This window comes from Triturus cristatus, chromosome 12 (genome assembly GCF_964204655.1).
Source record: "Triturus cristatus chromosome 12, aTriCri1.1, whole genome shotgun sequence".
Taxonomy (NCBI): Eukaryota; Metazoa; Chordata; class Amphibia; order Caudata; family Salamandridae; genus Triturus; species Triturus cristatus.
The window spans coordinates 746,349,704-746,362,361 of NC_140595.1; the positions used below are offsets into that span (position 1 = coordinate 746,349,704).

Sequence of the window (12,658 nt, forward strand, 5' to 3'; positions counted from 1 at the left end):
GTTATGATTTCTGTATTATGGGTGATTAGCAGAATTATAAAGTATTTAACATGATTAAATGATATACCTATACATTCAAATATGAATCCAAATTCTGCCCATTTTGCTCACGGTGTACATCTATCTACAGCTACCCTTGCTACTGTGGCTCACGAAAAAGGTATCTGTCCCTGTACTATGGTAATTAAAGATAACACACCGCCCATTAGCATCAGGGCTTTTCTAAACAAGATGCATTTTGAGACTTGTATTCGGCAAAACCCAACCCAGACAGCCTAGTGTGTAATTTTCACAAATCCTGATTTTTAAGGCACAGCACCTGCTTGGGTGGCCTATGTCATGGTAAGTACAGTAGAACTTTGCGGACATCTATGTCCTTACACATCGGAGATGCTGAGAATTTAAAGGCACTTTTATGAAGAAAAACCAAATCAAGTCTCATTCCAGTCAATTGCTCCGTGCGAATGTGAGCTCAAGTGTCCTTTTTGACGAGCCCTGTTGTCTTTCCCATTAAATATTCCTTTGTGTTCATATGAGGCCTCCACAGGATGATGTAACATTTAGGAATAAAGATGCACGAGACCAAAGCAGAGCTGGAAGTCAATATGGCAAAGACTTCCATGGCCACCATGTACTTGCCCTTGGTGCTGAGATAGGCCGGAATAAATGAGAGCCAGACACTGAGAAAGGCAAGCATGCTGAAGGTGATAAACTTAGCCTCGTTGAAGCTGTCAGGCAGATTTCTAGCAAGAAAGGCGACTATGAAACTGTTGGTGGCCAGAAGGCCAAGATATCCAAGCATGCACCAGAAAGCAGTCTGTGATCCCTCGTTACATTCAATTATTATCTTTCCAGGCAGGGTGTGGGTGTTGTTTTCAGAGAATGGATGGGATAGAATTAACCAAGACAAACACAGGAGAACCTGAATAAGGGTACAGACACTGATGACCAGATAGGACAATTTGGGTCCCACCCATCGTTTCAAATCACTGTTGGGTTTGGTGGAATTGAAGGCGATGACCACCAGGATGGTTTTGGACAAGATGCAAGAGACACAAAGAGCAAAAATGATTCCAAAGGCAGCTTGGCGGAGGAGACATTTTTCTGCTGTGGGATAACCAATGAAAGCCAATGAAGACAGAAAGCAAAGAGAAAGGGATAGGAGCAAGAGGTAGCTGAGGGAACGGTTGTTGGCTTTGACGATGGGGGTGTTCCTATAAAGAACAAATAGCTGCAGAATCCCAAGTGGTATCAAGGAGCAGCAAATGCAGATGGCTGTCAAGCAGGATCCTAGAGGCTCATCGTAGGATAAGAACTCTGTTGTCTTTAGGATGCATTCGTCCTGTCTAGCATTGGGCCACTGATCCCAGGGGCATTTGAAGCAATCTGTAGATCCTAGAAGAGATTTATCAACACTTGTAATCATGACTATTATCTAATATTCATAATATTGATATTAGTAATACATCCATGCACATAGATCATGTGTTCTCATTTTGGAAAAGGACTCCTGAATATATCTGATGTCCGGTAGTCTGATTTCTGGGACCCAGTTGCTGGCTCTACTGGTCACTCACCTGTCTGATTGGAGATTTCCCCGGGAGGACATGGGAAACACAGGAAGCAGCACACAGGCTCCCCTTCCTTAGCTGCCTTTCTGAATCCAGGCATACAGCTTTTACTGCATACAGAGACAGGGACCTGTTATCGGAAAACAGTATCTTACTCCACAGCTAGATCACTACATTTGTCAAAGTCTAGCTCTCATGTTCTCTCCTCAATCAATCCAGTGTCTCAGCCTAGCATAGACTCATTATCAGAGGCTTTATGTTGAGCCAAAGATGAGTGGACTGCACACATGCAACTGCTATAGCAATCGAGGCATTTGTTTCTGACCAGATATTGCAGCAGACCTATGGATGGGGTGAGTAGCTTCCTTCCCTCAAGGTCCCAACACCCGCCTCTGAGCTAATGGTGGAATTTCCCAAATCTGTTCTCAATAGTAGCCTACCTAACAGTCACCATGTAAGATTTGAGTAGTGGTGGTACTCTCCACTTGGATCTAATACTGTGAGGTGGTCCGAAAGGGTGATAGTAAGTTGGTGGTGTACCTTGTAATGCCATGCTGACTATAACCATCTGTGCTCCCCTCCAAGAGAGTGTGGGCGATGCCAGGGATTTTCCAATGTCTGCCACCTACACGCCCTAATATTATGAAGGAAAGGATTCTCCCATCATCCTTGAGCCCGGGAACCCTCGAAGCCTTAACTTTACCTTCAATGTTGTGCATAAAAGAACACAACAAAAGGTGAATCTCTAGGATCTGGTCACCAGTACCAATAATGTGTGTGGTATCAGCAAGGAAATGTCTATGATTGTCTTCTGCTATGTGGCAGTTGCTCCACCACAGGGAAAATTATAGTTATAATAGTTTTGACCCCGCCTGAAATGTGATAGAGCGTCATGATCTTTTGAAATTTGTAGGGGTGCATCATAATCGTGAATAGTCCGCACCCGCATATATTCTTGTGTTGAATTAAAAACTGCTCATTAGAAATGTCAAGGTAATAACAAGATGTGTACAACTATTGGTACAATACTAGTTCGTCTTAGTTGAGAAAGGAAAACGACATTTAAAATGTAACAGCTTATTGCAAATGTCTAATGAATTAGCTCTTGTGTAATGTAATGCATTATATTTAAACGTGCACAATATTAAAGTCTGCAGGTGTAGGAATGACTACTTATATACTGAATGTAATGAAATATAGTCCTTACCGATGCAATGTTTATTAATGCGTAATGTTCAATGTGTAAAGGCCTAACTGAATGTTCACGTTTTGCTATGAAAGGCCTATTCATTTTTCTTATGTTAGTTGAATTATGTAGGCCTGAACAGCCGCGGTCGGTTGTAGGAGTAACTGCAGGGCGGTGACGTAGGGAGGGGGAGGGGCAGGGTGGGGGGTGGTAAACTATGGATTACGGAGGTTTACAGGTAAGTTAACGAATTTCGTTGCATGCACTGCATCCCCAAATGCGATGCAGTGCACGCAACGAAATTCGTTTTATTAATTTATATGTTAACTTACCTGTAAACCTCCGAAATCCATAGTTTACTACCCCCCACCCTGCCCCTCCCCCTCCCCACGTCACCGCCCTGCAGTTACTCCTACTACCGACCGCGGCTGGGCCTGAAGTGTACAGCCAAATTCATGTGTTTGCAAGAATATTCTGTTCTCATGCTTCTGTTGCAGGTTCAAGGACACCACCTTCGTTAGTTAGACAGATGCCTTTTGTTTTAGGAGTTAGGTATTGAGGAGAGCTGAAACACTGTATTCTGGAATGCCGATAATTGGAAGAAGCCTGGAACTCAAGGACATATCAACAGTTGTTGGACGAAATACAGGTTTTGGTGGAAAATTACCTACGAGAGGTGCTTAGCAAGAGGAGGTGTTCTAGAGGCGTGTCTTCTATATTGTGCATTTTGTATTAGGGATAGTGCCCCAAGGGAGGAGAGAGCAGATGGAGCAGAGAGCCGTTAGGGGGAAGAAGGAAAGGATCAATACTGAGGAAGGAGGCGTAGAATGAAATTATTTTTTGGGCTACTGACCCTTACAACGTGAGTGTACTTCTTAGGAAGTCTTCACGAGCTGACACCTTTTCTTGATCTTGCTTGGGAAATGCTAAGCAGGGATGTCACCTTAGTGGTAGTGTAGGGACAGATTAATGGGTTTCTTCACAGATATCAATGAAGATTGATTTGGCTGTTGGAACAGTTATCACTTGTTTAATATTTCTGGAGATACTTATTCTTTTTATGCTTCACAGGATTAGATTGGTACGTAGAATGAACTTTGTATTAGTGCCCATGTATTTCTTTAACCTCGTCATGAGGTGCTTGTATGTTCAATTATTTTTTGTTTTGTAATAAATTCCCTAAACTTAAGATCGCATTTAGTGGTCCTTTCGAGTCTAAATTGATTGGTCCATTGATCTAGCTTTGAATTATTTGGTTTTCTCCCTTTTACACTTCACAGCAGGTAAAAAGGTCTAGTCGGGCGAGGATTCTTAGGAGTGGTAAAATAAGGTAAGATAAGATAAGAGTCCGGCGTTATCAAATGCAATGTACGCACAGTAGTGCATCCAAGAATAAGAGGGATTCCAAGCTGCTGGGGCATCTGCCAGTGACTCTGACAAGTGATCAAGCAGGGCCGTCAGGTAGAAGGAGGCTATTAACCCTACAGTTTTGAGTACTCTTCAGTCCAGCCATTTTCTCATTATGATCTGGTTTCCCCCTAACTGAGAGGAAAAGCTACTGCCGTTTGTGATAGGAGCCTGACAAGAGCATGGAAGGGTTTAGATTATATTTTGGGAGTTTCTCTGCCGAGCCTACATAGAGGGCTATATCAACTATCTACCTCTTGTGAGGTCCACATATATTTCCATTTACATCATGCAGAATTCTAAGGAAGGCTGGTGATAATTATTGCGATTCTACAACCAACTACCTTTTCCCCTCTTTTCTTTACAGTCCCAGAGATAACATTAATTGAAGTTCCCAAGTTCTAGCTGGTGAGCCTGTGGGTCCAGTAGGTGTCAAGGTCCAAAGTGCAGTAGGTGTCATGGTCCAACATCTTAGCTTTAATTGTTCTTTCTCACTCATTTATTCTATATTTAGTGTTTATTTTGCCAGTACTCCTCCCTGGTGGGGTAGACTTCCAGGTGGGAGGGGAGCTGCTGGGCTCCAGTTTGATTTGATTTGCCCTCCCGGTTCTGTTGGAGTCATCACACGCTATCCATAATCAAAGGGGAATGGATCACTTGTACCTGCTATCAGGGTTCATGTGGTTCTTTCCGTCATTTGCTTAAAAAACCCTCATTCACTTAAGCAGGTCAATGGGCGGTATATCTTGGTTCTCCGCCTGGGTCAAGTACATGACCGCATCATCATAGGGTTTCTTTCATGCTTCCCCCGCCTGGAGGGAACCACTGGTTATTACTAGGCCTGGGCGAAGCACTACGCTACGCTCGCGTAGTTTGCGAAGTTCGCGCTACTTCGCACTACGCGAACTGCACGTAGCACAGTGCGAACACGCGTAGCGTAGTGTTGCGTAGTGCTGCGGTCATTTTTTGCTTGCTCGCGGTCCTCAACGTCAAGTTGGCGACCGCGAGCAAGCAAAATGACATCCTGGCGAGACTTTTTCCTTGTTCGCGATCGCGAGCATGGAAAATAAACCTCCCGGCGAGATTCACAACGCGAGAAGGTCAGGTTTCTCATTGCGAGGGGTCGCGTATGCTCGCGACCGCTCGCGATGAGAAACTACCAGTTCGCGTTGAGAAAGCTGCAGCTCGAGGAAAAATCTACTCGAGCAGCAGAAAACTACAGCTCGCACTGTGCAAGATGCCATTTTCAATGATTGCACAGTGCCGGTTGCTTGTCCGCACTGTGCAATCATTGAAAACAACATCTTGCACAGTGCGAACATGTTACTTCGCAGTTCGCGAAGTGCTACGCGTAGCTCGCGTAGTGCGAACTTCACTTTGCGTAGCTTCGCGAAGTGCTACTTCGCGAACTACGCCCACCCTTAGTTATTACAGTAGTGATCAGAAATCAAAAACTTTTGTGAAGGTGCTCGTGTAGAGTGAAAAATTGTTAAAAAGGGTTCCTCATGCCACCTAAACTTATATTTTATTCAATTTGGAGCATGGGAAAAGAATAAAAACAGTGTTGTGCGAGATTGGACATACAATGAGTCCACTGCACTTGTTAGTCCAGGTGATCGGTCGAAATGTTTCAGCCCCTTTGTCTGCCCCTAGGGGTCGGAGGGCTTTCGTCAGGACCTAGAGAAGAGTGTTTTGGGAGAAATGGATTTTGTCCAAAACCAAAGTAAAAGTCCAGGGTACACGTTTCTGAACTTGAGGTCAAAAAATTACCTTAAAAGTCCTAGTTCAGGGCTTCAACGGGAGTTGAGGGTGCATTGTACTGCGATTCCTGCAGTTACACACGACTTGTGCTGATGCTGCCTTCCTGTTCCTGGGTGACCAATTGGCATTGGCATAAACCTACTATAGGACATTAATGATTATTGCACCCCCATAAGATTACAACTCCCAGCACACCACTATGCTTACGATTTTGGCCACACCAACTGAGGGTAATACTAAATAAAGGCTGTCGAAAATGGAGGTTGTTGATTTTTGCAACTATGCCAGCCCATGATGCCTGGTTTGAAACAACAAGCCTTGAGGAAGGTACTCAGGTAAGAACACAAACTCAAAAACTTACCCCCCTCCCTGGTGGTGGTGATGTCACATGATGAAGCAATGATTGCTCTTTTAACAGTTCATTACCTTAGTTATCCAAATGGAGTGCGTTAATACCACAGGCCATCAAACAGTTATAGAAAACAACTGCTCAGAAGATGGATACCGACCAGCAACCAGAGGGTTAAGGGACAAGACTAATAAAGTTGAATCCCTTGGTATATTTTCATCACTTAAGTGTTATAAACGTATGGTTTGAAGCCTGCAAGTGGCTCAGATATATATATTCTGTCTGGAGTTTTCTGGGTTCAGAATTAAACAGTTGAATGATACGCAGAGAAATAAAGAAATGAAAACCCAAAGCTGTATCATGCATGTGTTACCTGAGCAGAACTGAGCACGCGTTTTTTGCATTTGCAATGTCTACAGCACTGACCTTTAACATTTTCTGCCTTCGTGTATTAAATGAAAAAAACACAGCTCAGAAACAATACTGTCTTGAATGGTGATTGCCCTTCTCTGTTCCCCTGTGTTGATGTCTGCAATGATCATCTTACACAAGGTCATTACAGACACTGGCTCCAGTGCTGAGCGTTTTAAAGCGAGGCCTAATCTGTCATTTTAAACTGTTTTTAAAGTATTTATATGTTTGACTGTTAAAATGATGAAGTTTTATGTATGTTTGTGCTTTTATGGACTTTGTTTTTAAGCTCCGAATAAAGCCTTATGAACTGAACTGAACTGACACTGGCTCCAGTGCTGAGTGTTTATATCTACAAAATATGCTTTCAGGTGTGTGGGTCAAAGTAAGCTGCATAGGACAACATCCCAAAAATGTAGGGGCATATTATCAAGCACGGCGTTAAAATAGAAGCCCATGTTGACACAAAACATGGGCTTCTATGGGAATTCTCTGTGGCATATTATCAAGCCCATTATCGGCGCTTTAGCGATAATTTTAACACCGTTTCTTGATAACATGCCCCAAATTAGGTTATCACAAACGTTCATTGCAGGAAGCTGTGTTCATTGAGACCTGGAGGATGATGTTCACATAGTACTAGTACCACTTAATACTGTGATTATTGCATCCCAGAGACCAAAGCGCCTTCTCTGGTTCAGGTGTTCCTTAGCATCTTCACAGCAGGGAAAGTAATCCTGTACCTGAGAGTACCCGGAAGGCCACTGGATGGCGCTAGTGTTGATGACGAGTCTTTGGCCCTGAGGAGCAGTCGAGTCGTAGGTTCCAATTCTCACGCTCTGGAGAGCTCCATTAGGGGTCCGGTGCCAGTTCACAATGTCATACTGTGCGGGGACTTCACCGGTCGGACTGAAAAGCCGCGCCTCTCCTGCTTGATTTTTGAATTGCACATTCTTAACATAGTGCAAGAGCTGAAAGAGAGAGGCAATTATTGAGCACTTGCGTAATCCATTTCCACTAATATAGTTGCTTTACTACATACAAACTTGCTGGGCTCCCTCAGTTCATTGTCTGCTAAAATTTCTGACTGAATCAAATACAGCAGAACAGCAGACATAGGGGAAGTTGAGTTATTTGAGATTGTCCTACATTAAATCCCAGCAAACTGTCTTCTTCGCGACACAGTCAACTGGTGGGAAGCCGAAGGCTGCCCAAAATAATGATGGACAGTGACCCATATGCTCTAAACCCTGACCACGACAGGCTCAGAGCTCCCTATGGCAGAGCCTAGGATGGGTGCAGCCCGCTAGGGGCTAGGCGGGGTTTGAGGTAGGTGCATGGAGACTCATGCCTTAAAGAACAACCTCGCAGTTTTGGAAGCTAATTTGTTTGACCCTGCAGTAATGATGAAAATGTACCAAAATGTGCTAGTTTACCTCCAGATGCGTGATGTTTGAATATCCAAGATAGAAGGTGCCCTGGGGAGCAACAGGCGAAGCCAGTCCCCCCCCCTCCGGTCTACTTCGTGAGATGGAGCAGGCCGGGACAGAAGGGTAGGTTAGAAGTAGGGGAGGGTACAGGTGTTAGCAAAAGTTCTTAAAGGAAGGGAAGATAAAGAGTCAGCCTCTCAATGGCTCCTTCACCTTGGTGGGGACAGGGAAAGTTGATTGAGGTCCTGGGCGTGTGGAGGTATGCAGGAGAACAAAGCTGTGAGGGAGGACCTGTGCACTCTCTGCGTAGCAGGCCAATGTGACCGTATCCAGTCTGGGGTCCTGGACCAGGCTTGGGTAGGCATGGTGCGCCAAGCATGTGCGACATCGGGTGGGGTAGCAACAGCTGCCACGGCCCGCTCTCTGCTTTGGGGACAGTCGCAGGCCTCATGTAGGGGTCATGGTTTGCCGGCGGTGGCCATGGGTGTGGCTTTAGAGAATCACCAGAGTACAGGGAAGCCACCTGTAGGCCGTGGGGAGTGGGCTAACAACACGGGTGGCAGCCCTGGCCAGCACTCTGGTTTGGAGGATGCTGTGTGTCCTGCGATGGAGGATTCACAGGGTGAACCCTGTTGCTGGAGCTCGTGACGCAGGGAGGAAGAGTGGACAGAGGCCTCAGGACAGGCTGGGATTCATGGGACCCACAAAAGAAGAGATGGGTCTCCCAGGTGCCTTAGGGGAGTGTCAGCCGTGGCATGATGAGACATGAAGTCCCAAAAAGTGCCGGAAATGGTGTCTCGCAAGAGCCAGTTGGGCTGGGGCAGGGCCAGACATCACAGTGGCAGGATATGGACCTTGAAACCTAGATCCGATAACAGTTGCAACATCTTAAGGACACTGAAGAGTGATGGGAAAGGTTGCGCAGGAAAAAGGAAGTTGAGTTGGAACTGTCCATCTGAACAAGTCGTCAGGGGCATGCACACAGGGGAGACAGGAGAGGCTGACGGGGTCCAGTGGCTCTGGGTACCAGATCAAGATGACAGTCAAGTATGGGCAGTGGGAGTTGAGATGGCTAATGGGGCCAAGGGTGAATGAGGCCCTGCAGATTGCAGCAGCCTTGAGGGTGGAAGGACAAAGATGCAAATGGGTGAGATTATTATTATTATTTTTGAACTTGTAGAGTGCACGGCTACCTCCGACGGAGGTGTCCCGGCGCTAACAGTGGGTGCAGAGTGGTCATACCTGGTGGGGGGGGGCTTTAAGGTAGGCCGAAAAGCCAGGTCTGGAGAGTCTTCCTAAATAAAGGTTTTGAGTTGGCCTTTCGATGTGCTCCGGCAAGGAGTTCCAGAGAGAGGCGGTTTAAAGAGCAAATGATCGACCACCCAACCTGGCTTTTTTGACGCGGGGAATGGCTAGGAGTTCCTGGTGATTCGACCTCAGAGTCCTAGTTTGATTATATTTGGGCAGTCTGAGCTTCAAGTATTTGGGGCCAGTATCTCTGGCAGTCCTGTAGGCAAGGGTCGGAGCCTTAAACTCAATCCTCCTTTTAACAGGCAGCCACTGTAGGCTGCGCAAGTGTGGAGAGATGTGGTGGCGGAGTTTCACATTTCTGATGAGCCTAGCGGCCGCATTCTGAGTGACCTGCAGCTTTTTGATGAGGTAATCTGGGAGACCCTAGTATAGACAGTTGGTATAGTCTAGTTGTGAGGTGATCAGTGCATGAACCACTATTTTCCTACAGTCCATTGGTAGGAGATGAAGGAATCACCTCAGGGTTTTCAGCTTCCAGAAGCATGAGGATGAAACCTGGCATATCTGGGCTTTCCCCAAAAGGGTGGAGTCAAATTTAAACCCTAGATTTCTCGCAGATGGGCCTGGAAGAGGAGGAGAATTAAGTTTTGTTGGCCAGCAGAGTTTGGCTTTTGGTGGAGATGGCTGATTGAAAAACAGAACTTCTGTTTTGTCCGTATTTCGTTTTAAACAGTTGTCAGTCATCCAGGATGAAATGTTAATCAGACCCTGTTTGAAGTTGGTGAAAGCTTCCTCAGAGTGATCCCTAAAAGAGAACACCAACTGGGTGTCGTCAGCATACGAGACCACCTTTACACCGTATTGCTTGATAATTGAGGCAAGTGGGGAGAGATAAACATTAAAAAAGGGTCGGGCTCAGGGCCGAGCCCTGGGGGACTCCACAGACAAGAGGGCGAGCAGAAAAGACATGTGGGCGTAAAAAGATTTTCTGGAAATGGCCCTCGAGAAAGGAGCAAAACCAAGTTAAGACGGTGTCCCTTGCTCCCATCTGCTCAAGCCTCTCCAGGAGGATCTGGTGTGAGACAGTGTCAAATGCTCCGGACAAGTCCAACAGCACTAAAATTGCATGGTTACCATGATCCAAGGTTTCACGTATCGTTTCTGCCACCTCCAGCAGAGCTGTCTCTGTGCTGTGACCTGACCTAAATCCTGATTGGGAGTCATGTAAGAGGTTGTTAGATTCCAGATATGCTGAAAGTTGTCTCTGTACTTCCTTTTCCCGAATTTTGGACGGCTCTGGCAGGAGGGAGATCGGCCTGAAAATCTTTAATTCAGCCGGGTCAGCATCTTCTTTCTAAAGAATTGGCCGGACTAATGCAGTTTTCCAGAAAGATGGATAAATGCCTGAGTTTTAAAATGCGCTCCAAATCTGGTTAAGTGAGGGATTCAGTAAGTGGGCGAGTAAAGTAAAAACGTAGCCGGACAAGGGTCAATCAGAGATCCAGATTTGACTTTGATCAGTTCTTTAAGGGATGCTACGGAGCTGAACTGGTGAAATTCAAACCAAGCGTCTGAGCAGTGAAGTTTAGGTGGTGGCAGGGTTAGTGCTCCTGTTGGAGTAAACACAGAGTATAATTTTCTCCTGAAAGATGGAGGAAAGATCCTCACACAAGGTGGCTGATGGCGCTATGGTGATTTTCAAGGCCTCTGGCTTGATGAAGCCCTGGACAATCCTAAAAACGTCTTTGGCAGAATTGTCAGAGGAAATAATTTGATCAGCCAAGAAGGCCCTAATAGTGTGGCGGTTGAGTTTATTGAATTTTTTAGTGCTGCTCTAGAAGCGCTCTTAGTCTCAATGTCATATGTTTTTGCCATGTACGCTCCAGCTTCTTACAGAGACTGTTCTCAATACGGAGTTCGGCTGTAAACCAGGGGGCGGAGGGTTTGTTTCTAGTTATTTTCATATTTTTAATCAGGGCTATTTTGTCAAGGGCTGCAGTAACCCAGCAGTTGAAAGTAGAGGCATCACAGCTAGGTTCCCCTGTGAGCAGCAGAGAGGTATTTGATAGTGCTAGTCCCATAGATTCCGGTGAAACTTTCCTCCAATTCCTTCTATCTTCATATTTGGCTCTCGCTGGATCTTCGTGGCTGGGACCAGTGAGATTAAATGGTATTAGGCTGTGATCTGACCTTGTCAGAGGGATAGGGTCTTCCACTTTTAAAGTCGAGACATTAGTAAAGATCAGGTCAAGCATATGGCCAGCTTAATGAGTGGGAAGAACAACCTTTTGGGTAAGGTTTAATCCCTTTAGGGAATTGGACAACTGAGAAGCCAGGAGACAGCTGTCATTGTCCATATAGACATTGAAGTCGCACAGGACAATAAACTTTGCGTGTCTCAGTGAAAGATCCGGGATCAGATCGCAAATCTCCAGCAGCTCAGAGGGCTCAGAGTCCGGGGGCCTGTAGACCAGTAGTCGTGCCACAGTAAAGGTGGGGGAGATTTTAATATTGAAGGACATTGCTTCAATTAGTCTGGTCTGTTCAATTTTTTATAGGAGATCTTCCAGTGGTTTCTTAGGATCACGGCAAGCCCACCCCCTATTTTGCTACCTGTCCGGTAACTGTAATTATTCTATAACCTTCTGGAATGGCCAACATTATATTAGGGTTGGAGCTTTCTCTCAGCCATGTTTCAGAAAGAAACATGAGGTCCAAAGTTTTTGATTCAAGTGTAAGCCAGATGTCATCTCTGTGTTTGGGGAGGGTTCTACAATTTATTAAACATGCATTGATATTGGGTCCAGCAGCTGGCGTTTGTGCTTTGAACAATGTTGCCGTACTACTGCCCTTACATCCGATTCCCAGGGTCTGTCCTTTGCTAAGTAAAAAGGAGCATGCCTTACAACACAGTTCCTTGCCATCTCCCTCTAATTCCAGAGTACTAGAATCAAGACGTGCTGGCAGGGTCCAACATCCCGAGGACAGCTCAAGCAGTTGATACCTAGACCAGACAGTTCTTGTTGTAAGATCAGGACAGGCAGCATGGCTGGTGCTGGACGCGGGCTGGGCGTGGACGGGCACAGACCGGCTTGCCTTTGGTGCGCCAGCGACACGCCCGCTACGCGTGTCCGCTGCGCTTCTACTGTCCCATCCACTTTAAATGGGAAGCCACGTTAAAGTATGCTCCGCCCACTCCATCAGAGTGCAGCTGAGCTGAAAGTTGCTGCCAACCCCGCCCTCCACACAATCGGCAGCATGCCGCGGTGGACTGGAGCGAGTGGCAGTTCAG

General features: G+C 45.9%; 1 protein-coding gene across 1 annotated transcript; it reads right to left on the minus strand.

Moving 5' to 3' along the window:
• Window positions 1-472: 472 nt before the first annotated feature.
• On the minus strand, window positions 473-11,888 carry LOC146782666 (vomeronasal type-2 receptor 26-like). The gene is made up of 4 exons (XM_085637166.1): window positions 11,652-11,888; window positions 7,429-7,656; window positions 1,578-1,701; window positions 473-1,395 (listed from the first exon to the last, which is right to left on the minus strand). The coding sequence occupies exons 1-4, from the start codon at window positions 11,886-11,888 to the stop codon at window positions 473-475; spliced, it is 1,512 nt and encodes a 503-aa protein (XP_085493292.1).
• Between the last annotated feature and the right edge of the window lie 770 nt (window positions 11,889-12,658).

What these genes read in the sequence shown, in the direction of transcription:
- LOC146782666 (XM_085637166.1), bottom strand. Translation starts at nt 11,888, where the DNA reads ATGTCCTTCAATATTAAAATCTCCCCCACCTTTACTGTGGCACGACTA. An exon ending in GGCCTTCCGGGTACTCTCAG is followed by an intron (nt 1,702 to 7,428) that starts GTACAGGATTAC and finishes TTCCGATAACAG; the next exon opens with GTCCCTGTCTCTGTATGCAG. An exon ending in GGAAATCTCCAATCAGACAG is followed by an intron (nt 1,396 to 1,577) that starts GTGAGTGACCAG and finishes AATCTCTTCTAG; the next exon opens with GATCTACAGATTGCTTCAAA.